Here is a 23,862-nt window from a genome sequence, read left to right as displayed (position 1 = left end):
CCCGGTGATGCTGCATTTTTTAACTCAGCCCTTTCCGAGATCTGAGCTATTCTAATGGGGGCAGATTTTGTTTATTAAAAACTTTCTTAGCACATAGGCCTATTCCAAATATTACCCCAAAAGGTATCACTGTTTGCTAGTTGTCTGCTGATGTTGCATAACCTTTTGGATGTTATTGGGAATAAATCAAGATGTTTTTTGGAACCCACACAGGTCTGCCCCCCATTACAATGACCAGGACCTCGGAAAAAAAATCTCAGGTACTGACAAGTCCAGGGTAGTGTGAGCATATCAACTGCATGTCGAAATTGGCAGACGTTATCCTTTAATGCTGTCCAGAAACAGAAAGGAAAGGCTATTACTGTTGGTCAGTTAACTCGAACCAAAGTAATGAAGATGGATTTCTTTATCAAATAATATGTTCAGATGATTCTTTTAACATTTCATTTAAGTTATAAATTGTGACGTAAATGAAAGAAACCACAGACAAATACTTAATTCATAGGAACTTTATTGAGTAGGCAATAAATTACACGCAAGGCTGTGAAGTACTAAAGTGCAAATAATTGAGTCCGTTCCGCTGTTCCTCCCTACTGTAATTCTCGCTCAGCTTTCTTAACAGAGCTGTTCTAATGTCCTGTACTGCCACCTAGAGGTGTTTCAGATTATTACCAGCTGTACAGAACAGAGGCCCTGGCAGCGGCACTAATTCTGTAGACACGGGAGACATATTACGGGCAGGGCCGCTCACAGGTTTGGCCGGCCAGGCCTGGGCCACAAATCACCAGAAAGGGCCCTGCTTTCAATGCATAATGTACTGAGGATTCAATTCTGGGCCCCCCTTCTCCCAGGGACCAGGACAAATTACGCTTTTGCCCCAAATGAAAAATGGTATAATTTCGAGTCTATCTCAAAACTTTGGAAATTAAATCCAGTTACTGAATGAATAAGTGGGTAGGGAAAGTCTTTAAAATCATTCTGATTGTATGGATGGGTACATCAATGCATATCAATGCCTTTTCTCATTTCATTCTCCTCCTCTAAAGCCCTGACTATTGGTAATCTATAACAGATGAAGTAGCACAGCGAAGGATATGCAAAGCTGCTGAAGAACAAAGCTGTGCATCCTATGTCATGCACAGCCATATAGTAGACAACACAGTGAAGGGCAAGAGCAACAGCTTTAACATGCAGCGATCATCTGCAGAGAAACAGGAGTAATGCGTGCAATCCACTAGGGCAGTGAAACAGTAGCCTGGTTATCATCGACTTTCAAATCTCTGGGAGACTTGGTCTGACTAAGAGAATAACAATTAACGTTTCCCAAACGGCATGCTTAACCCCGAGGCCTACCTAGGTTTGCTACTGGTTGATTGGTGTCCGACAAAGTGGGTGGAGTTCCCGATTTTTCGGGAGATCAGAAATTATATTTGCATTGCTCGTGGCCTGACTGGAAGCAACGCAGAAAGTGTTGCGTCACTAGGAGGGTGCGGCCTGGCTAGTGAAACAGGGGAAACCGGGGAAATGAGGAGGAAAGTGATGGTTTTTTTTTCAGCAAAAGCCACTGAAATCAATACACCACCACCCAGGAATTGAAGCTGTTGAATTAGGCTACGAAAGTAAACAAAGGAAATGGACTGGCAGAATTTACAATGAACACAAAATAAATATGGAAAAAAAAGTTGTAGCAGTGGCTGGCCCGTGACAGCCAGCCAGTCAATGTAATTTAATTTGGCCTTTCGTCACATTCTATTGAGCAACTGTAGTGATTGTGGTCTCGCCAATCGTTTCCCTGAGCTGCTCCCTGTGAAGTAGACTAGAGCACTGTGAAATGCAGTCTAGCAGACTAGAGAGCTGGTGAGGAGGGGAGAGAGAGAGGGGGGGGGGACCAAAAACCTCCGCTGCCTGGTAAACCTGCAAAAAAAAAAAAAAAAAAAAAAAAGAAGCCCAAAGCCCAAGCTGTACGCAGCAAGTGCTAAAGCAGTCTGCAGAGATTTGATCAAACCTGGCATGCCCCGCGCCCCCTCACACCCGACCCCTTCCAATGAGAACAGAGCGGACAGGGGACTTATTTTTCACTCTTTTGTGCTTACCCAAAATGGTGTCTTGAGCAAGCTCTTACTCCCCCTATCGGGACCCCCCGGCACCAGCCCACATTCCTTATTATTTTCCATCTGGACCATAGAGGGTCTTAAAGTGTACCTCCGGGATTTTGGACACCAGGCCTCATTTCCGAGTCAGCCAGGGTGTAAACAATGTGTCCAGAACGTTTTTTTCACATTCCATGCAGTCCTTGTGAATTCTCATATCCATGTTGCTAAGCTAGCGCAAGTGAACGGGGATGGTAGTAGCCTGCCCCCAAAAATAGTCTTATCCGGTTGCAACAACATTCAAAACAACCCCATTATTATGCCAGACTGCAAGTGTAAATACTTGTCTTGATAGAATGAAGTTTGAAATTAAACCAACATTGCAATCATGTTTGATCACCATCAGCAATTTGTGTTCCGGTTTGAAAGCTTGACAGCCGCGGAGTGATATTCCTAGTACAAATCCTAGCTTCGTTTGACACATCCATAACTTTTCCATAGAGCGAACTCCAACATCTTTGAAGTTTGTAAAACTGAACGGTTTTCCCCTCTCCCTGACCTCGCTCGCAAACATCAAGAGTAATGCTTTCTGTCCGACTTTGTAAATCTTTCGTAACATTGAAACATATGCCATAACAATGTTTGGTTGTTACTAGATGACCCGTGTGTCTACACAGCATGTTGGCGAACAGAACGCACACTCTTCTCCCTTTCATCCTCCCATTCCATCTCGTCTCAAAAAACATTCCATGTAATAATAACTAGAGCTACGAGTGACATATTTCACAATGTCAAGCCAGATCACATAGCGTTGCGTAACTTGTGAATCCATAGGAATACGGCAAGTCATGTCTAATGCCATTTGTCACAGCAATTACACAAAATAACAGTAAAGCATTACAACATGCCAATCACTTCTAGCCCAAGTTTTGGCTAACGTAGGCGAAGCCATTATACCACTGGGCTACCATCATAGAAGCAAAAAGCATGGCAAACCTGTTCTTCGGAGACTGTTGGTGCGCGCCACAAAATGTAGATCTGGGAATGCGGTTGGCACCGCGGACACTTTTAGAGTTTTCCGTGTAGGTATTAGACTTCGAGAAGGACTTTGTGAAGTCGTCGGGACTGAAGTGGTCACTGCAAAGCACCGGGGTAGCTTACGGAGCGTCTCCATCGGTGTGTTGATGTAGCCCTGCAGCCAGGAGCCAGAGTTTGGTTCTTTCAACATCTTTCACGGAAACCAATGGAAACTTGCCGATACCCATCTGTGGGCTTTATTATTGCAGTTGGTATATACACACTGATGTACCATGGTGCGATGTCGTTGGGTTTTAATCCACTATTCGATCCGATCCGAAAGCAGTTGTAGAACTAGCCTTGATTTGCAATGTCTCTTGCGGGTCCCTGCAGTGGGTGGGTGGGCTACATCACAACTGAAGAGAGCAAAGTAAAATTCCGCCGACCCCGAGAAAATAGTCTCTCAACATGGCAAAATCCACGCAGTGCAAGGTTGGTTTAATTTCAAACTTCATTCTACTAAGACAAACATTTACACTTGCAGTATGGTATAATAACGGTTTTGTTTTGAATGTTGTTTAAACGGGATAAGACTATTTTTGGGGGCAGGCTACTACCATCCCCGTTCACTTGCGCTAGCTTAGCAACATGGATATGAGAATTCACAAGGACTGCATGGAATGTGAAAAAAACGTTCTGGACACATTGTTTACACCCTGGCTGACTCGGAAATGAGGCCTGGTGTCCAAAATCCCGGAGGTACACTTTAATAAAACAGCGGGGTGGGTGTGGAGGAACAAGGCACAACGATTTCAAACTCTTTTTCTCTTCCCTTTTGTTTTCAAAAGAGCATCCTTACCAAAGAATTGTCCGGCTGTCTCGTGTCTGTCTTCAGTGCGGCCCCACCGAGCGAGTCCACAGCATGACGCAAGAGACTCGACCTGGGGCCACCTCAAGCACGCTTCCTAATAGATCAGAAGTCAGGTGACAAAAGCAAGGAGTTAAATACCAAGACTGCCATACTTTTACCTGAAGGTCATCAGTACAGAAGCATATGAGGGTTTTTTGTTCTTGATAGTTTTCAGATAGCTCTGTGAACATTGAAAATGTGAGATAGTATGTGGTCATGTTCGCAAATCCAGAATGTGGGAATAATTTGATAAAAATGCCCAGTATATCACACAAACAGCTCATCACTATTTTGAACAAATTAATTAGAATTCACTTCAGAAAGTTCTGTGCAGTCACAATGAATACATTAGTGCAATACAATTCACATGAAATGAATCATGAAAAGTGGGTAAATATCTGTCCAGAAAACTGGACCGTTATACTACAGCTTGAACAGATAAAAACATGTGAAAGACAACACAATTACAGGATATCAAGCCATCAATTTGAAGAAAAAAATGTTCGAGTGACAACTTCTTGCTTTGTTCTCTATAGTTTCTACGTTCTGTAAGACAATGGCTGAACTTTAAGTCCTCCATGTTCGACAATCACCAGTGTGGAACTTTTTAGCATTCAATTTAGGAGGGTTCTGTGGAGAAAAATGCAAGAACAGAGTGGAGATGTATTCCACCACACTTCTTCACAAGTGCGTGATCCAATCTGCACCATATCACAGCAAAGGCGCTAGTCTTGCGAAATTTGTTGCAGTCGAGGGTGCGTGCATGCTTTGAGCTCAAAGATCTTCCAACATCTGGTTGAGTTTCGTTTGAGTTCCATTTCGTGTCTTCAATTCACTTACTCAGGACAATCTGTGACATACACGGGCCAATTCAATATTTCAAGTACCAGTTTCCCCAAAGGGAATTCAGTTATAGATTCTAATTTGTACAAAGGTCCTGTTTACAAGAGTGCAATAGACTTTGAAAATGTTGAAATCTTGACTATGGCATTGATCTACATATGAACATAGGATTGATATTCTGCACACACATTTATTAAGACATCACACAAGCAGTTTTCAGTTAAAAGTAATTGGGTTCGAGTGTCATCCTGTAAATATCTAAAATGCCAAAGATGATTATTACTACAAGGGCTTCAATGATGTGTTGGTGTCCCCGTGGTGTCCCCATTGGTGAGGCACAACAATTAGGAATGTTATTTTTCTCCCCACAGTGTATATCCTGATTGCCTTAGAACATTTGATTTGATATTGTCAATTTACCAGGCCAAACACAGTAATTCTGTGCTTTTTCTATTCCACCTTAGACAGGAAGACGTGTACATATTAACCAAGGGCCAATTTGTAATTCAGAACACAAAAAAGGAGTCAAAGGGTGTGTTGGCCCTTCTCACCACCTAATGAGAAGTGCAGTGGTGAACATTCATGTAAGTGTGACTACTGGACAAGATGCTGGCAATCACGGCTTGGGTTCGATGCTTTACAACATAAAATGAATAGTGTAACAATGAATCTGCATTTCATCAAATGTTGCTAGTGAAAGGATTATCTTAACACGTGGCTTGTCAAACACCACATTATACAGTTTCTTTTTGTGGCCGGACATCATCAATGTGAAATCCACAGCATATCTGTCTCAGTAGCCACAGACTAAACCTGTAGTGAAACTTTATTTTACTGATTAAAAAACATGGGCAGCAGTGGACAGTTTGAGAGTAGCTCCAGTTTAGCGGTTAAGAGGTTAAACCAGGCTCACCCTTGACTTGGGAGAGGGAGAAGAACACAGCCGAGAACAGGTGTGTTCCTCACGCATGCTCACGCAGCCGCTGGCGCGTCTTGACCTGGGTGATTCGGAATAAAAGGAGAAACTTAAAACAAAAGCAAAACAAAAAGAGTGGTTAAGTTCCAAAACAAGGGAGAGAAAGAGAGAGGGAGAGAGAGGGAGAGAGAGGGAGGGAGAGAGAGAGAAAGAGGGATATATAGAGCTGAAATCAAGGGTACAGACACTAAATGAACTGAACTATGGGAAACTGCTGGGAAGTGACTTGGCAGGAGGCTCTGGCAGGGTGTGTAATTGGTTCAGATTGACCCGTTTGGTTTGTTGGTTGGTTAACATCGCAAACAAGAGGAGAAGCCAAGGAGAGAGCCTCATCTTGGACAGACAGTTGAGGATGCATAGGGGGGCAGTAAAAAAAAAAAAAAAACGAACCAGATTCAGTGGACAAAAAAAGAAGAAGGCCATGGCTCGAGTATGAGTGGCAGACTGGGGAGGGCTCGAGTGTCAGGGGGAGAGAGGGCATTTCTCCAATAAATACAAAGTTCAGCTGATGGATTTCTACCAGGAAATCGGTGCAGTTAAAGCTGGAAAAAAGGGTCAAATATTCTACTGGTCAAAACTGTGTCCATTCAAGCACATGATCTTTCCAATTGTTTATTTATCAATTTCTCTGTATGTGACCAAATGAAAACTGCCCTTGGGTGCCTTTTTGAGAAAAAAAAGGCATTTAGTTTTCATGAACTTGGCAACATTCAATTACTCACATTGTTGTGTAGACATTTCCTTGGTGTCGCAATTGGTCAAATCAAGATAATGGCATGACAAAACTGAATTTGAAATAGTTGATAATTGAATGATGTATGATTGAATTTTATTGAAATGTAACAATAACAAGTTATGAATACAAACACATCAAAGAACAAACTGCCTTGGCTGGTAAGCCAGACTCAAAGTCTAAAGGGGCAAATTTGATAGGAGAGAGATAAAGAGAAATGCTTGAAATAGCTTGAAACAGTTTTAGAAAAAAACACATGTACTGTAGCCTACTTCTACAAAAGCTAAACATACAATTTGAAGCGTTTACCATCCCTGTACAAGAAGACAATGGGATTCTTTCTCTCGTCTGCAAATACTTTTTTTTCGCTCGGCAAAACTGCAAATAAAAATCTTACTTAAAAGCCTTTATATACAAGCAAAGTCCTATGATGACCTAGTAGAAATCTGAAATCTGAAATCAAAAGTCCAAGGTAAAGTGAGACGTGGGGAATGGTGGATAGTCACATTTTGTGAAAGGAACTCATGATTTGGATGCTCTCATTATTATTTTTGTCGATGATAGTCCACCTTTATGTCAGATGTTGGCTTAAAAAAACAATAACCAACAAAATATGAACTCAAACATCTTGAAAGGAAAGAAGCGATTTCATGAATTTTAAGCCAGAGATGTCCCAAGTAACCACAAGCAAAAACAAAAAAAGAAGGATTAAAACATATTCAGAAAGCTTGTGTGTTTTATACTTATCTCCAAAGTGGTGGTGGTGTGATTAAACCAATTTTAACAGTAGAGGACTGAGATTTTTTTTTTCCTTAGTCCTATAATTTGACTGTGAAGGAGCAAGGGTTGAGAGCCAATCAATCGATGTTTTTAATCTCCTCTTTAAAAAAAATCCTTTAGCTTTGCCAATCCGCTACTTCCATTGTTGCCCGTAAGAATCTTGGTAAAACTCCTGGTTGTCATTATTGTAACCATAGTTACCAGAGTAGTCGCCAGCCTGCAGGGGTTGCTGCGCGATGGGTTGGGAGCCCCAGTTCTGCTGGCTGTTGGTCTGCCGGCGTTTGGAGTCGGGCTGGTTGTAGCCGTCGGCCTTCCGTTTGCCGCCCACATTGCCCCCGCGGTTGCCCCTGACGCCCCGTGGCCCGCGGCCTCTCTGCTGCGGCATGGCACCCCCTCGACCTCCTCTAGTGCCCCGGGGGGCGCCCATGGGCACACCTCTCTGGCCGTAACCTCCGCGGCCTCGTGGAGGCGGTAGCCCCCCGCGAACCCGAGGTGGGGGCGGGGCGCCTCTGCTCACTCGACCTCCTCGGCCTCTGGGAGCGTATGCGTCATCGTAGCCGCCGTAGTAAGGGTCCTCGTAACCCCCTCGGTAGTCGTGGTAACCATCGTAACCATAGTAGTCGTCATAGTAATCATCGTAACCGTAGTAATCGGGCGGGTAGGCAGCGTAGTTGCCTCGCCCACCGCGCCCTCGCCCACGCATGGGAGGGGGTAAACGTGGCGGAGGGTAGTAATAATAATCATCATACCTGCAAACACAACCAAACACAACAGCTTATATTAACACGCCACAGCACAAATGCCTAGCCACATTCATCTCCTACCTTTGCTTTGCCAGAAACACTATCTTGTTAACCCCATTTTAACCTGATGATGACTCGTACTGTATGTTGTTTGACCTTTGGTGAACGGAGACACATATACGCTGCATTCCGGCTCTTGAGATTTCAGCTTTTTAAATAAAAATGTGGGCAAGTTACAGCTGAATGAACACATTCTAATGCATGGGTTTGAATGCAACTGATTTCCTGTTTTTATGTGCATCAGAGGCTGAGATATTTAGGTTTTTATAGGCTGAGGGCAACTTTCCCAACAAGAGCTTAGGCATTCAGAAGGCGTTTTTTGCAGAACGTTTGGCATCAATGGGTTAAACCAGACAAGAAAGGGTCCTCTTATCTGAATTGATGTTCATTTGAATGTGACCTCATGCTGGACTTTCTAAATTTGAGCACCAAAAAAGTAGCCAATGTACCAACATGAGAAATGCATCCTAAAAGTAGCAATGGATAAATGTACCAGTAACAGTTAAATCATTTAAAAAAAGATTGACAATGACGCTGTTGATTAGATAAATCACATCTAGTAAAAAGACATTTGCGTACCCTGGAAAACAACAAATTAAACTGTCAGTGCCTGACAACATACTTTATTATAGACCAGGGGTGGGGAACCTATGTCTCGAGCGCCGTTTGCGGTATTGCAAATTGTATTTGCAAATTGCGGTATTGCAAATTGTATTTGCAAATTGCGGTATTGCAAGTTGTATTGTGGCTGCCTTCAATATAGGCCTAAAGTGCAGAGGGAAATCCAGGTTTGTGATCATAGACAAGTGTGTGTAAATGTCTATAAGCCGATGTACGTATTACTCACCCTGAGCCCCTGGGGGTCTGTCTCTGTGCTTGCCTCTCTTTCCTCTTCTTATCTGGAGGCTTGGCAAGCACAATCTCTATCGGCTCACTCTCCAAGTCTTTTCCATTCATCTCCTCCATGGCCTAAACATACCAAAAGCACATGATGAGACACTCTGTTAAAACACCTAATTTTTAAAAACGTATTTTTAATCTGTGATAGGTGCAAGTCACTATGATATCTACAGTATCTCACCGAGTAAATTGATGTGTTGATGTTAAATCTAGAATTATGTTTGATAACAGCACCCACTAATCGCCGATGTTGATTTAGGAGAACACTGGCCTCGTTTACATGGGACTTTTACTGACAGAATAAAATACAGCTATAGGAACAGGAACATTTTACTTAGTTAAATCACCTTGACAGCAGCATCCCGGTCCTCGAAGTGAACAAAGGCATAATCCTTCAGCTTTTTCACCCGTTCCAGTTTCCCAAACTCTGAAAATGTTTTCTCAAGGAGTTCCTCTGTAACTGCCGTGGCAAGCTTCCTCACAAAGAGCACTTTCACCTGGCGGACCACAAGACAATTAAATTAGACACAAAGTACTCACACAACACTCGTAGGACATCCGACCTAAAGGTTGGGAGCATAAATTCTCTCAAAAGATTTTCATCCTTCAACTAGAACAAAATGACCAAAAGAATTCAGGTTAATTAAGCATTCACAGAATCCTAACCCTGATATTTTAGCAACACATTGTCTTTACAAACGTGTAAAAAAGAAATGGCAAGAAAAATAACACATTACGTGAGGTGCATGTTACCACTGAAGTGTAGAGAATGTTTTGAGTGAGCAGGTAATGTGAGAAATGGGCGTTTCTGAAGGGTTGTTCTGACACAAAAAAGATTCTATTCTATTCTAAAGATTCTAGAAAAAGATTTTATTCATAAATATTGCCACGTTTTCTTCACATATTGACCTGCACACATATTGTGCAGCCCTACAGCCGACACTGACCTTTGACATGATCTCTGGATCAGGCTCCTCCACTGGGTCGGCCCACTCCACGGTGACCGGGTTGCCCCAGACTTTGACTTTGCCGCTCATCAGCCTGCGGCGGGCCTGGGCGGCCGTCTTGTGGTCTTCGTACTCCAGGAAGCAGAAGCCCCTGTTCTTCTTCTTGTCATCTGGCTGATGGTACAGGATCACCTCTGTGAGGCCCTCTGGTGGACAAAAGGAGAATTGCATAATATGTGGTTTATCGACAGGAAGCTTCTCTACTTCTTTAGCAAGGTGCTGTATACAGGGTTAAGACAGGGTAAGAGCCTAATGATGGAACAGTCCAACTTTGTATTTTGGCATTTAAAAAGATATAATCTGAAATTGCATGTATGCTGTTTACATTACATCCATTAACACTGATCTCTGCGTGTATCTGTTTTAGAGCATGTACTGCAAAGTCCAGTGAGACAGATATTACATATTTTTTTAGACAAATGTGTGGTAGCGAGAAAATGAAAGAAGTCTTTCTCTAACCTGTTACTTTGCCGAAATCTTCCAAAATGCTTTCTCTGGTCTTGTTCTTGGGGATTGACCCAACAAACAACCGATTGTTTGCCACAGAGATGCAAACACCAAGATATTTACCCGAGCGGATTTCATAATTATCGCACTAGACAAAACAAAAGGGAAAATAAGTTTCAATTCAGATCTTCTCAAACAGGACCAGATGTCGGATAGTAGTCGACAAGAGTTCTGGAAAACAGATACACAACTGTAATAATATGACAACATATCAAAGGCAGCGTTTCTTCATGCCAATGAAGACACGAGAACTGATCTCACCAACTTCACTGCCTCTAGCGCAGCATCTTTGTTGCAGAACGTGATGAAGGCGTAGCCTCTGTTCTGGCCTGAGAGGGGGTCCATCATCAGGCGCAGGTCCCAGATGGGGCCCGCTTTCTCAAAGAGTGGAACCAACTCATCCTCATACAGATCTCTGGGAATCTTTCCCACAAACACCTGCAACGAAAAGTCCAAAATAATGAGCAAAACATAATGATATAAGGTGTTTGTGCTTTGGGTCACATCCAAATTCACCCCCTCAACATGTATTACTGTGTCACGTAGAAAAGTAAGGTGTCACTGGAGCATCTCAGATGTGAAACACATTTATTAAACACATTATTTTCTGCTGTTATTTAGAGCAGTGACTGACAAATTACAATTTCGTTAACTGTAGTCTTCTCCAAGACCTCTTTCCGGGGATTAGTTCTTTAGTCACAGAAACAAATGGAATTGTGATAAATTATATATGTACAACAACTGATAATTGTAATAAAATAGTTGGTGTATTGACTCTTGACTCTTTCAAATACATTTTCATTACTTTTAGTTGTCTAAAATTAACCCACTTCCACTCATAAAAAGTTGTTTCTTTTTCTACACGTTTCCAAATGCAATACAAGCCAAAATAATTGTGTTGCTTGTGATTGTTACAGTATGTTGAACAGGTTGGATTCTGGGTTGACTATGGAGTTGAATGCAAAATCAAAGCTGTATTAAACAAAGCCGAATTAAAGTAAATAAAACCGACAGACAAGGGACAAACATTTCGGGTCTAGCCCATCATCAGTGTTCCCATTTTTAATACAGTTTTGATTTTGCATTCAGCGCTTGTGTGCGACTCCTTTCTTCCTTTTCGCCATATTGTTCTTGGAATTACGCACAGAGCGAAACGCTTAGAAAAACACATTGGCGCGGCCACCACCCCCACCATTGACTATGGAGTTGAAATGGAATCAGTCGAATAGAGAAAATGGAGCGAGCTCTTGCCTCTGTACCGACGGAGGGCTGGGCCCCAGTGAATATCTCCTCTGGCGGAGGACCTCCGTACTTCCTCTGGCCGGTGGTTACATCCAACGTGTACCCTGTTCTGTCTAGCAGAGCCTTGAAAACAGGCGAGAAAACACCAGGTTATAGTGGACATATATAGGACATAGTAAGAGCAGTTAATGGGTTCTTGGGGATTCAATGTGGTGTTCATGTTAACAAAAAATAGTAATAATTAGAGGTGCATCGAAAATTGGGCAACCAAAAATATTAGTCCGAAAACGCAGAAAAAGACACTTTCGGTTTTCAGCCGATTGAGTGGCCGAATCGGAGGCCGAATAGAAAATGAATTGAAAATGGGCATTAAAGAAACTATTTTCAGTTGGACTCCAACATTTGAAGACTTCAAACAAACATTTATATTCTTTGAAAAACATGTCTAAACATTTATTAAGTAAGCCGTAGATTCGAACAATATTTAAAAATAGTGAGAAACCCAACTTTTGATCATTTTTAACTGAACTGTAATATTCGGTTTCGGCATTCGGCCAAGTGAGTAATTATTATTCGGTTTCGGCCACAAATGTTAATTTCAGTGCATGTCTAGTAATAATCTAGCTAACCTACATTGGTTATTGGTTTATCAATAAACAATGTGAATACTGTGCCACAATAGTAAGATATAGTACATGATGAAACATTCCAAAGTCATATCATTAGTATTATGAGAGTGGGTTCAATATGTGCTGACATCAAATGTTTGACTAACTTCAGTAAGTTCAGCTACATTTTCACTTTTGGCGTTTTTGGCCTGTACTGTATGTTCACCACCCGCTTCACTCAAGTATTGGTCATGCACCTTGCACACAAGCTCTGTTATGTTGCATTACAACCCCCTGGACTCACTGCCAAAACACACCTACCTGCTACACTACATTTCAGCAATACCTGTGGTACAATAAACCGTAACTACTGTTTCACAGTTAACATTTAATTTCACATGAAGGCCCACCTTTATTTTGGCTTCATCTGGTCCTTTTGTTGATTCTTGAACTTTGCTACCCTGTTTTTCCCGCTGTCTGTATGTTTTCATCACACCGCACAGAAATGCACTCTTGTTCTGCAAGAGAGTGACACATCACACAACAATCAACAGGCTGCCTTAAAGGTGCGCTGTGTAGCATGGAAGCCGGAGTAGGTATTGCAATGTGCTGCCCATTGAAATTGTGTTGTCTACTGCCAAAGATGATCTTTTCATGAATGTTTACTAAATAATAAAGACATGTTAACTAGTATGACCAAATTACAGTAAGTTTGGCAGCTAAAATGTCTATTTCTGGAAATTCAAAATGGCGGAAATGAAGAAGATCCACCTTTTCATGTATGAAAAGTGCAATTTTCTCAGTCATAATGAATATTTAGAATTTGATGGTGGTGGTAAGTATCCATTTGTTTGTTGTTTGTTTCCATTTAAGGCCAATTAGGCAGCTGTGGCTGGTAAGTATTTGTCAAAAAGGTAACATTTGTAAATGGTCAGCATACTTGAAAGAAACTACTAAAAATATTACACAATGCACCTTTTAGCTGCCAGGTGAACAAAAAAGCAACATGTGGAGTCGCACAATGAATGCACTGCAGCACCAGGCAGCTCAAAGCCCGACTGACCTGCACGTGGGACAGATCGCTCTCTTTAAACTGCAGCAGCACCGCCAGGGCTCCCTCTTCATTGAACTCCCTCAGGGCATCGATGGCCCGCTCATCCAAGTCAGCATAAGCCACCAGCCCTGGAAGACATCCACAAAAACCACCACATAGTACCTAGTAATAGCTGAAGATGAGGGAAAAGTCAGCTTCAAACCAGAATATCTTTGCTTTTTTCATATTTTTACATAACAATTTTTTTTTAAGTGGTAGCAAAGAAATCCTAGCCTGATCCTGACTCCTGACCATCCCATAATACTACCATTTCATTTCGTATTCATGGTCTGGAGCTTGTGTGGTCTGACGCGATTGCAGGAACCAGGAAGTTTGCACTCAGTTATGGTTTGAAATGATTGGACAGCTCTCACCCAATCGCCGACAGTTACTCAACAACAACATAGCGCAGACCAGAGCCATTGGCACAGACATTTACCAAGGGGGCAGGATTTGGCTGGTTAGCTTCGCCGATTAGCAAGTTGCCATTTTCGCACTTCCGACATTCACCTCGCTCATGATGATTGGTGGGTACGCGAGTTTAGTGTTGGACCCACAGACCTTTACATGTCTGTGGTTGGGCACCTTCATGCATCCAATGCCCGTCTTCCATATAGCTTTCTGGCACGTAATTGGCTGAGTAAACTGTCGGAGGAAATAACTCCATTTTGGAAGCTGAAAAAAAGTTTGGCTGAATTCACTAGCCTAGCATTTAACATTGAAATGACTGGAGGCGGGACTTATTCACTCTCTCCAGTTCTTATACTACCTCCATGACGTTTGTAACGTCATCCTCACGAGCGCCCTCCCCCTTTTACCCCCACGTGGGGCGCTTATTCGCTTATTGGCTGTTTTCTGTGGAGCGTTGGGGATCAAGACCCTACCGCTGCAATCGCTCCACAGAAAACAAGAGCCAGACTAGTAGTGGAGCCAATCCTTTGGTGGAAGTACGTAGGATGGCTTGCGAGGCTAAAGAAATCCTGGTTTGAAGTGGACTTTTTCCTTTTCATCTGGTCATTTGGTTGTCCTGCTCCCAGGTCATACGCTTTTTGGATGTGCGAGCTTCAAACCATTCCTTCAGCTATTAATAGCGACACACCTAAACGGGGCCAATGCATTCCATGTCCGAGTGTCCAGTGGCAGTCTCATGAGAGTTACTGGACGTGAGGGGGTTGGCAGTGAAGCTGTGTTAACACTATACCCCCATTCCTAAAACTTTACCCCGGCAGTATCCAGGGCTGATACACCCCATTGGCAGTGCATTGCATTCTGCCCTCTTAACAACCTAGCACAAGTTAATTATCGTATAAGTTAGTATATTCAATATAGTTTTCAATGTGGGCTTTTAATGACGGGGGATAATCTTAAGGAAGTTAAACTAAACAAAAGAATAAAAAGATTAATAAAAGAAAAGAATTCCTACCTATTTCAGAGCCAATACAAGTCAACTGTGCCGTTTCGTTGGAATAAAGAAAATGCTTGCCTGTTTGAGTCAATACAAGTGAGAAGCTAAACAAAGCCTATAAAATCTTCTCAATCCACTTTATGTAACAATACCAACTGTGCCGTTTGGAATAAAGAAAATGCTTGCCACACCTGTTTGAAATATACTATCAAGGCTTTCTGCCACTTTCTCGGCGAGGCCGGCGTCGATGAGTGTCTGGTAATTTTCTGTGTGGGCTGCGGTGGTGTCCATGGGCTCCTCATCCTCCTTGACTGGAGCAGAGTTGCCGTTCACCTCCGCGTCCACGTCCGCGTCCGCCATGCTCCTGAGGACCAAACAAGGCAACGCTGTGTTTTTTTTTTTTGTTCCGTTTGTTTTGTATGTTTGTCAATGTTTTTTGTTTTGTTTTTGTTAGTCTCCTGTCTGTTGTTGTTGTCTTGGGTCATTGTCACTGTACTGTGTGTTGTTGCAAGCCTCTACTTTTTTACCTGCAAATAAATCTACCTTTGGATATCAATGAAGTTACCTTACCTTACCTTACCCAGGTGCTCATGCCATTTGTTTAGAATTGGATAGCTATTGTACTTCCGGATGTACATAAGGCTACATACCCCCAGGTATATAATGTAGCACTTCGGAATGTCAAAGGAAACTTTTGGCTGAATTTGCTAATTAACGCTATTTTATTGGGCCCCTTTAGTGACTGTGGTCCCATGGAAAACAATCTCCAACAGTTTCTGTGCATGCACAGAGTGCACTATTGCTTATACATTCGACACCTAGAATTGTACTAGAACACTGCATTCCACTACTTTTTCCTAAAAAAAATAAAATAAAAAAATCGTAAAAAAATAAAAATAAAAAAATCATTGCATTCAGAAGTCATCACATACAAAAAAAAAACCACACACACACACACACACAAGTCTGCCAGGGGTTTTGGCATGTGAAATAAATAATATTAAAATACCAGAAATATTTAAGTAAATAGTAAATACAATGAAAAGAATGAGTTAAACAGCACAAAGAGGGTGCAAGTCTTAACAGCCAGGAAATGGATGCTATTTTAATGATGTCATAAATTGAGAATTCAATAAAGGGTGACTTATTTTGAAATTTGTGTACATAATGTTTGGCTAAAATCATCAGGTTTAAGAGGTGGCATTCTTGTCTTGATTAACAAAGCCAAAGAGTAATCAAATAGGTGTTCAGGCGTCTGTCTGTGAGTTTTACAAAATGTGCAGTTTAGCCTACATCAATGGTTGGAAGGGCAATGCACCACACTTGACCTGACTACTGGTACACTATTATTTTGAGCGCACTTGACATCTAATGACGTCACAGGGCGCTCCAAGTTGCTGGACTTTCCGATCTGAACTGATGTTTAAGTTAAACCAGGACACAAACCCCAATTGTACAAACATGGCAACTTGAGTGAACAATAGTTAGAGCTGTGTTGCGACAACTGGTAGACTCGGATATCAACCCCGGCATAACAATAAAGGTACCGACGTGCCACAGAGGAAGCGCTTCATCCAGGTGACAAACAGAAATGGCAAAGGTAATTATCATAGTCAGACTCAGTGATACAGTGCAGTACAATGAAAAGTTAAAGCAGAGATTCTAGGAGAATGATCCAGTCTCTGGTCAACGTGTATGTGTTTACGTGCATGTGGTAACTATAATATCAACTCCAAAACAAGTTCGTATTACTGCAGAAGACACAAGTAGGCCTACTAGTCTAGGTTTATGATGGTTGGTGTGACTTATTGAGCGGGTGCAACGTTTCGTCCGACGTAATCTACCAAAAAGTTTGACGTGTTTATCAAAATTTGACAAGTTTACATACATGCCTGCTCATTGTTGGTGTTTGGTCGGTCTCAGACAAACCCAGACTAGCAAACGTAACCAGAGAAATAGCACGTTCCGCCCCCCTTTGCTGACTAGCGTGTTAGCAATACGGTGTTTTAGGTGAGGCCCGTATTCGACATTTAAACCGGGTTGCCTGAAGAACAAAATCTGTAAAACACCGACGGCACCCAGGTAATACATTTTCACAGTTGCTGCACTCAATAACTTCTAATCTTAACGCCAGACAGTGATACGTGTTAGCCATTTCATCAGACGCGGAGCTAAGTCCAGGTAGACAGCAGGCGAAAGGAACAAATATTCGCCAAGACAACTTGCTTACCACGGTGTTGAATATCAAATTGTTATTTTTATAATCCCACGCTTTGCTTCTGCATGAATTGGGCTTTCCAGTTTTCAAAATATGACAATTGAATACTGTGCAAGATGCCAGACGGCGCCGCTCGTGCCCGACTCTCGCGGTCAGCGCGACCTCCTTGCCAGTGTGCGCGCGCGTCGGTGTAACGGGGTTTCCAACAGAGTAACCCAGGGGTTTTGCATGCTGCTTGAAAGCCGACTTTAGAATTGGGTGCTGTAGAGGTTTACATGCTTGGCATCAGTCTGTTGGCAGGCAGTGATTGGAGTTTATGAAATCAAATTATTTCAAAATACTGGACTCCAGGAATGTTAATTCAAAGAATATTGCATTTTGAAGTGAACAGCAATTCCCCCATCTATCTACTCTTCACATCACGGACAAGCGAGTCACGACTTTTTAGACACCAATTGTTATACATTTTTGAATGACAATATATTCCCAAAATAAAATTAAGACCAACTTCTTACCAAATGTAATAGAAACTAGTGCCATCTTTTTTGTTAAGCGTACCATCTTGTGATTGAATCACACGGCAGACTGTGGGTCCATGGTGAACAAAAATATTTGACCAAATAATATCGCCATAATCAGCAAACGGGGATAATGATGCAAATAAGCAAGGAGGAACAATGTGTTGATTAAAAAGAATGCTCATAACGACAGTTATTCTAATAAACATTTATTGTTGTCCGCTGAACTTCTCACACCAGGACACCATACTGTTTCAGAACATCTGTGTACTGAGAGATTCTGCCCTCCACATTTTTCTCTGCCTGCTTGGTCAGCTTGACCAGAGTCTTCTTCTTGGCATAATGGGCCTTGGCCTTGACTTTCCTCTTCTCCTCCAGTGTGCCGGTGATGGCCTGGTATTTCCAGCCCACCTCGTGTGCCAGGCGCCCAAGAAGAGCAAACTGTTAACAGACAAAAACACACAATTAGAGACCACAGTAAATGTGTCCCCTTACGCCTGCTGTGTCAAAAGTCCTTTCTTCAAACTAGCCAGGGGTGCACTTCAAGTGTCTTTACTTGGTTGCAATGCAATCTCATTGGCAACATAGTAAGTAGCTAATGGATTAGTAGGGCTGTAGCGATACCCTCAACTCACGATTCAGGTCACCATTTTTTACCTATGGTTCAATGCACACCACGATTTTAGAAATGCATATTTTTAAATGAATTAATAAGCTTTTGAAGGGCAACAAAACTTTGAAGGGCACATCACAATTCTCCCTGCTTGCATCACAATACAGTACCGTGACTGCGCATCAGGATTTCTCTGTTCAATACAATATCGTTACAGCCCTACTGGTTAGCAATGACACTTTTGCAAAAACTGGGCCAAAAAGGTTTTTAAAAAGTGCTAATCCGATCCTTAAAGCGATGGTTCGGAGTAGAATCACCCTAATGCCATTTGAACCATGACACCCATCCACCTTTACACCTGAAGTGTTTTCTGCCGCAGACTTACATCAACAGAGTTGCCGTGTTATTCGATGTTTATTCCGGTTAGCTTGACTCAAGCGCATATGGATACTGGGCACCGTCTCCAAACTTTCCCCACAAAAATAACATGTCATTACACCAAACTTCTGCAGTAGCACAAATATGGTCTGTACTCACGAAACGAAGCATTTGGAAGTTTGGAAATAGTCCAGGAGTTTAGTATTATCAACACAAGCTGAATAGCTTCTCTGCTGCTAAAGCTGTGCTAACGTTACTTCCGTCATATGAGACAAGCCCGTAAAAGTCTTCAACAAACTTCCAGACGAGAGTGTGGAAAAAAGTTTTCACTGAATTGTGATTAAGGCTTATATTTTCAAGGCAATACTTAAAAGATATTTCAAATCTTACCTACTATCAATTAGACAAGGATTTTCGTTATCAATACTGATGCTGAATTCACTTTTCATTGTGCATATTATGAGCTTTGTTGAGGACTCTTACATGCTTGTCTTAGATGACGGAAGTAACGTTGGCGCAGCTTTAGCAGCAGAGAAGCTATTCGGCTTGTGTTGATAATAAACTCCTGGACTATTTCCAAACTTCCAAATGCTTCGTTTCGTGAGTACAGACCATATTTGTGCTACTGCAAAGTTTGGTGTCATGACATGTTATTTTTGTGGGGAAAGTTTGGAGACGGTGCCCAGTATCCATATGCGCTTGAGTCAAGCTAACCGAAATAAACATCGAATAACACGGCAACTCTGTTGATGTAAGCCTGCGGCAGAAAACACTTTGGGTGTAAAGGTGGATGGGTGTCACGGTTCAAATGGCATTAGGGTGATTCTACTCCGAACCATCGCTTTAAGCAAAATTAGTCAGTCATTAGTCCAATGACTTATGCCATTACAAATTATTAGTTTATGGATCACTGAATTTGACAATTAACCCCCCCCCCTTAAGACATTACATGTTATACCCGTCAAATACATAAATATGCAACACTACACAACCACTGTTCCATGGAAGGAACATACCACCCCTTAAGTTTTTAGTCCTGCTTGAAGTCTCAGATGGGAGTGCATGAGTGCTCTCATGGCGGTTACACTCGAAAATATAGTGGAAAGTCATCATCATAGACAAAACAAGCCGCCGGATCAGCAAATCACCCGCAATCCATCAAACAGGCCAAACACCTCACCTTGCGAGTAGGCTTCAGGCGCACGATTTTCAGAGCAGCTGGAACCACCATACGTTGCCTCTGTTGAGAGAAATAAACACTAGGGTCAGTTTCATACCAAAACAGGGACCATCTCAACACCTTTGAGATGAAGGTCATGTCTCAGATCAATAAGAGTCATTTCATTTGCTCTCAAACAAGGCTAGGTAAGGTTGAGAAACATCACAGACAGACCATGGCCCCAACACTGGTGGTGACTAAAGATTTGCAGCAGTAACAATCCACGCAATATTGTTCAGCATCATGTTGACATTGGTCACTGACGCTCAGCAGAGTGCATCTGCACATGTCTGCTGAATCAAAAACGCTAATATAATCCACAGGCGGGCTTGAGCACTACAGATCGTCAGCAAAAGGGCCACTTGCCTTGTCATAAGGAGGGGGGATACCGTCGAACACCTTCAGCCTGTCAAGAGCTGCCTGGCCTCTCTTGGTCTTGTGCGGAAGCATACCTGCAAGCATTAACGGCAGAACACAAATTAGGCCCACAGCACTCATGTCCAAAAACAAAAGCAACAAGTGACAACACTATTGCCAAGCTCAGGAGTCAGATCCGTAAGGATGTCTCATCAAAACTTTCAGTTTCGGGATAAAATGCTCATCATTGCATAGGCAAGGTTACGTGCTTTGAAAAAATCTCAGGTCAAGTTTGTTCCGTTAACTACTCTCGTCAAATTGAATGAAGGTAGCCTCACCCCTCACGGTCCTCCAGAAGATCCTGCTGGGAGCTCTGAAGTGGTATGGTCCACGAGAGGGGTTGGTGTTCATCCTCTTGCGCAGGAAGGCCAAGTACTTCACTATTTCACATAACAAATCAGTTAGTTTCATGCACCAAATGAAGCAATCTTCAACATTGGAGAGGAGGTCATGTCTCAGATACATAAGATTCATTTCATTTGCTCTCAAACAAGGCATGGTAAGGTTAAGAAACATCATTGACAGACCATGGCAAAGAACAGAAGGGGAGGCACAAGACTTACGGTAACAGCATAATTAATCTTAAAGATTTGAGTGCCTTGACAATGCAGATGCATGCATTGTGTTCACTTGGAAAAAATCCAGATGCTGGACTTACATTTGTTGCGGTAGAAGTTTCCAGAGATGTTGATTCCCTCACACCTGACGATAACAACTTTGTGGCCTGAAAGACAACAGCAGCTTTAGTCAAATTTACTATTGAATTTCACTCAACTAGTGAAAAAAGATGACCACGGTCTCAGATGGTAGTGCATGAGAGTTTTCTCATGGTGAACTCAAACAAGGTGGGTAAATGAAACATCACCGACAGTGGCATATAACAAAGGGACAGTACAATCTCATTACATAGAACAAAGGTGTGTACAGAATGTCAACACATGCTCATTTAATGTACCACATAAGTGTGAGAGGGGGGGAAATGGTCAAACTCACCCAGCAACACCTGCTTTGCCACAATGGCAGCAAGACGCCCAAGGAGATGGCCCCTGCCATCAATGAGCAGAACCTTGAGGAAGAGATGGGGACAACGTTAAGCATGGCAGGAACATGCCATCCCTTGAAAGTTTTTAGTCCTGCTTGAAGTCTCAGATGGGAGTGCATGAGTGTTCTCATGGCGGTTACACTCGAAAATATAGTGGAAAGTCATCATCATAGACAAAACAAGCCGCAGGACCAGCAATCAGGTAAAGAACAGGCAGATACTACTCGACACGAGACCAACTCAAGTTGTCCACTTGCCCCATGGCCAAAACGGCCTGACAACACCGTGGTATTACCATGGAATTTCGTCCATGCATACAGCAACTCAAACTGAACGGCAAAAGAAAACAGCACGTAACAACAATTGCTATTCACCACTAATTACATTGCGTCAATTAAGAAAATGTGGCTGTATCAAGCCATCTTAATACGCATGCCGCCGACCCATTCAGCGCTAGCCTCGCGCTAACATTAGCTCGCAGCCACAACTTGGGTAAGCTGACGCACAGTATTTGAAATTGGATTTAAGTTTGATGTGTTTATCAACCAAATCAATGTAGAGATTGTCTATGACTTCAGAACATATAATCCACTCGTGTTGAAAAGCTGATGCATACGACGAGTCTAAAATAAGGCTACTGGTAGCGTCATTACAACATGTTCCCAGTAGGTTAAACGTGGGCTGACACGCATGTCATGATTTCAGTAAATTCGCAGGACATTTTCAGTTGTATAGTTTCTAAACTCCAGTGTGGACGCGTAAGAAGCTGATCATTCTCTTCTGTTGTTATAACAAACAATTGGAAGGCGCATTTAGAGAAAAATACAATGTATATTTCACGACTACCACACACCTTATTGAACCGGTCCGCCATGATGTCGGAAAAGAAAGACCGACGGGTTCGCCCACTGTAAAAGGCAAGGGCGAGGGAGGAGTTTCGGTCCTTTAGGAAGTGACGCAATTTTGTTTCTTAGAGAAAACCGTCTCAGTGCCACCTAGTGGTGAGGCTCCTTGGATAAAATGTCAAATGTCATGTTTATCCAATAGAGGGTAAAATCATGTGTCGAATGCACTATGGTCACAGTCCTTATAGATTCCTAAAGAATCTATGCTATGGTTTTATAAAGCTGTAGCTGGCTACTTCGTTCTTAGGGAAATATGCCTTTGCAAATCCAGGTTCATAAGATAATAATTATAGGCTTCTACTACTACTACTACTACTACTACTACTACTAATAATAATAATATAAAATACCTGTACAGCCATTCTGAATCAGCTGATGGTAATATGCATCATTCCATTTTCCTGTGATGTAAAATGTTGAAATACACAAGGCGTAGAACAAGATTTATACAGGCAGATCAAATGTTTTACATTAGGCTACCTCCAATTCGCAGTAGACCTAATAGTTTCAAAAATTGGGGGGAAAAAGGTTATACATTTTAGGGAAATGCCAACACTTGAACCAGTTTCTTTAAATGATATTGAAACAGTGGAAGAGTAACTTGAGCCGTGAAAGCCCGACTGGGGAACTCCAACTCCAATTGTTATTGTGACACAGCACTCCACAGCATAAAACTGCACACTGCACACAACGAAATTGCATTTATGCCTCATCCATGCAAGGGGACAGCCCCCAATGGCGCCCTGTAGGTAGCCTGTAGATAAGCTGATTTTAAGATTGTTTTGTCTAACTTGCGGTGACCTTTGCAATTCAGTGTTGGGGATGGAGCCTTTCTGTTCAAAACACATGATGGACACAAGATGGACAACCTACACGATGATGGAGAAAACCTACACATTTAGGTTTTAAAATAACTGTAACAGAAGTAAAAACTATCAGGCAAACCTCTGCTAACTTGGCTTTGAAAATAGACGATCCATCGCACCCCATATTCTCTTAATACTCCCCCCTCCCCCTCAGGACTGAGGTACAGGCTACCTTGTTTTGAAATAAATAGAGGCTCACCATCTTTTGTGCCTAGAAGCATTCAAATGTTAAACTGATAAATAATATTGATTAACTTTTACTATAATACACACACACAAACACACACACTGTATATATAGTGGTTATATATCATTTCACTGCCAGTAGAGTATGTATCTACACTGCATGTTTTTTTTCTTCTTTTTGGTCTTTTTCGACTTTATTTGATAGGACAGTGCAAGAGGGGGACAGGAAGCAAATTGGGAGAGAGGGGAGGGGTCGGCAAAGGTTGCATGGCCAGCGGGTGCCCTACCGGTTGGACACGGGATGGCAGGGTCACACTGCATGTTTTTTAGACTTGTCTTTGGGTCTTTCTCAAAGCCTAGGCCAGTGTCCTTCCAAGTGTATCAGCCTAATTAGTCACTCCCAGTGATTGGATACCATTTATTAGTCACACCCAGTGATTGGATATTCTGTACAGTTCACCAAAAAGTATCCAATCACTGGGCGTGACTAATTAGGCTGATAGACTTGGAAGGACACTGGCCTAGGCTTTGAGAAAGACCCTTTGTGTACTGATTTGTCTAAATGTCAGAGTGTTTGTACTATGAC

At 42.2% G+C, this 23,862-nt stretch overlaps 2 protein-coding genes and 4 non-coding genes across 8 annotated transcripts; all 6 read right to left on the bottom strand.

Moving 5' to 3' along the window:
- Positions 1-1,929: 1,929 nt before the first annotated feature.
- On the bottom strand, positions 1,930-17,739 carry LOC134435282 (heterogeneous nuclear ribonucleoprotein R-like). Of its 3 annotated transcripts, XM_063184169.1 has the most exons (14): positions 17,145-17,739; positions 15,106-15,278; positions 13,480-13,598; positions 12,827-12,934; positions 11,818-11,931; positions 10,828-11,004; positions 10,519-10,654; positions 10,000-10,205; positions 9,400-9,549; positions 9,000-9,121; positions 7,551-8,098; positions 5,774-5,858; positions 3,873-4,072; positions 1,930-2,190 (listed from the first exon to the last, which is right to left on the bottom strand). In XM_063184169.1, the coding sequence occupies exons 2-12, from the start codon at positions 15,272-15,274 to the stop codon at positions 5,833-5,835; spliced, it is 1,875 nt and encodes a 624-aa protein (XP_063040239.1). In that variant the 5' UTR covers positions 15,275-15,278; positions 17,145-17,739; the 3' UTR covers positions 1,930-2,190; positions 3,873-4,072; positions 5,774-5,832. The 3 variants fall into 3 exon arrangements, with proteins under 3 accessions (XP_063040239.1, XP_063040237.1, XP_063040236.1); XM_063184167.1 differs by having other exon boundaries at positions 3,873-5,858; XM_063184166.1 differs by lacking the exons at positions 1,930-2,190; positions 3,873-4,072; positions 5,774-5,858 and having other exon boundaries at positions 6,433-8,098.
- Positions 17,740-17,838: 99 nt separating this feature from the next.
- Positions 17,839-22,247, bottom strand: rpl13a (ribosomal protein L13a). Its single transcript, XM_063184174.1, has 7 exons — positions 22,173-22,247; positions 21,271-21,343; positions 20,936-21,001; positions 20,556-20,657; positions 20,227-20,312; positions 19,822-19,881; positions 17,839-18,091 (listed from the first exon to the last, which is right to left on the bottom strand). The coding sequence occupies exons 1-7, from the start codon at positions 22,191-22,193 to the stop codon at positions 17,882-17,884; spliced, it is 618 nt and encodes a 205-aa protein (XP_063040244.1). The 5' UTR covers positions 22,194-22,247; the 3' UTR covers positions 17,839-17,881.
- Positions 19,684-19,764, bottom strand: LOC134435618 (small nucleolar RNA Z195/SNORD33/SNORD32 family). The gene has a single exon (XR_010032029.1). It is a non-coding gene; the product is annotated as a small nucleolar RNA Z195/SNORD33/SNORD32 family (small nucleolar RNA).
- On the bottom strand, positions 20,398-20,470 carry LOC134435619 (small nucleolar RNA SNORD50). Its single transcript, XR_010032030.1, has one exon. It is a non-coding gene; the product is annotated as a small nucleolar RNA SNORD50 (small nucleolar RNA).
- LOC134435647 (small nucleolar RNA Z195/SNORD33/SNORD32 family) lies at positions 21,071-21,149 on the bottom strand. The gene has a single exon (XR_010032058.1). It is a non-coding gene; the product is annotated as a small nucleolar RNA Z195/SNORD33/SNORD32 family (small nucleolar RNA).
- On the bottom strand, positions 21,417-21,497 carry LOC134435617 (small nucleolar RNA Z195/SNORD33/SNORD32 family). Its single transcript, XR_010032028.1, has one exon. It is a non-coding gene; the product is annotated as a small nucleolar RNA Z195/SNORD33/SNORD32 family (small nucleolar RNA).
- Positions 22,248-23,862: the final 1,615 nt, after the last annotated feature.

This window comes from Engraulis encrasicolus, chromosome 19, assembly GCF_034702125.1.
Source record: "Engraulis encrasicolus isolate BLACKSEA-1 chromosome 19, IST_EnEncr_1.0, whole genome shotgun sequence".
NCBI classification, from domain to species: Eukaryota; Metazoa; Chordata; class Actinopteri; order Clupeiformes; family Engraulidae; genus Engraulis; species Engraulis encrasicolus.
The sequence above is the reverse complement of the archived record's forward strand: the minus strand, read 5'-3'. Positions and strand labels throughout refer to the sequence as shown.

Bases quoted from the DNA above. Each gene is read 5' to 3' on its own strand.
- LOC134435282 (XM_063184166.1), bottom strand. From the start codon at position 15,274: ATGGCGGACGCGGACGTGGACGCGGAGGTGAACGGCAACTCTGCTCCA. The intron at 12,935-13,479 runs GTCAGTCGGGCT...ACTCTCTTGCAG, and splicing joins GCGATCTGTCCCACGTGCAG to AACAAGAGTGCATTTCTGTG. The intron at 9,122-9,399 runs GTGATTTAACTA...TGGTATGTTTAG, and splicing joins ACCGGGATGCTGCTGTCAAG to GCCATGGAGGAGATGAATGG.
- rpl13a (XM_063184174.1), bottom strand. From the start codon at position 22,193: ATGGCGGACCGGTTCAATAAG. The intron at 20,313-20,555 runs GTGAGGCTACCT...TAATGCTTGCAG, and splicing joins CTTCTGGAGGACCGTGAGGG to GTATGCTTCCGCACAAGACC. The intron at 18,092-19,821 runs GTGAGGTGTTTG...GTCTGTTAACAG, and splicing joins GCCTGAAGCCTACTCGCAAG to TTTGCTCTTCTTGGGCGCCT.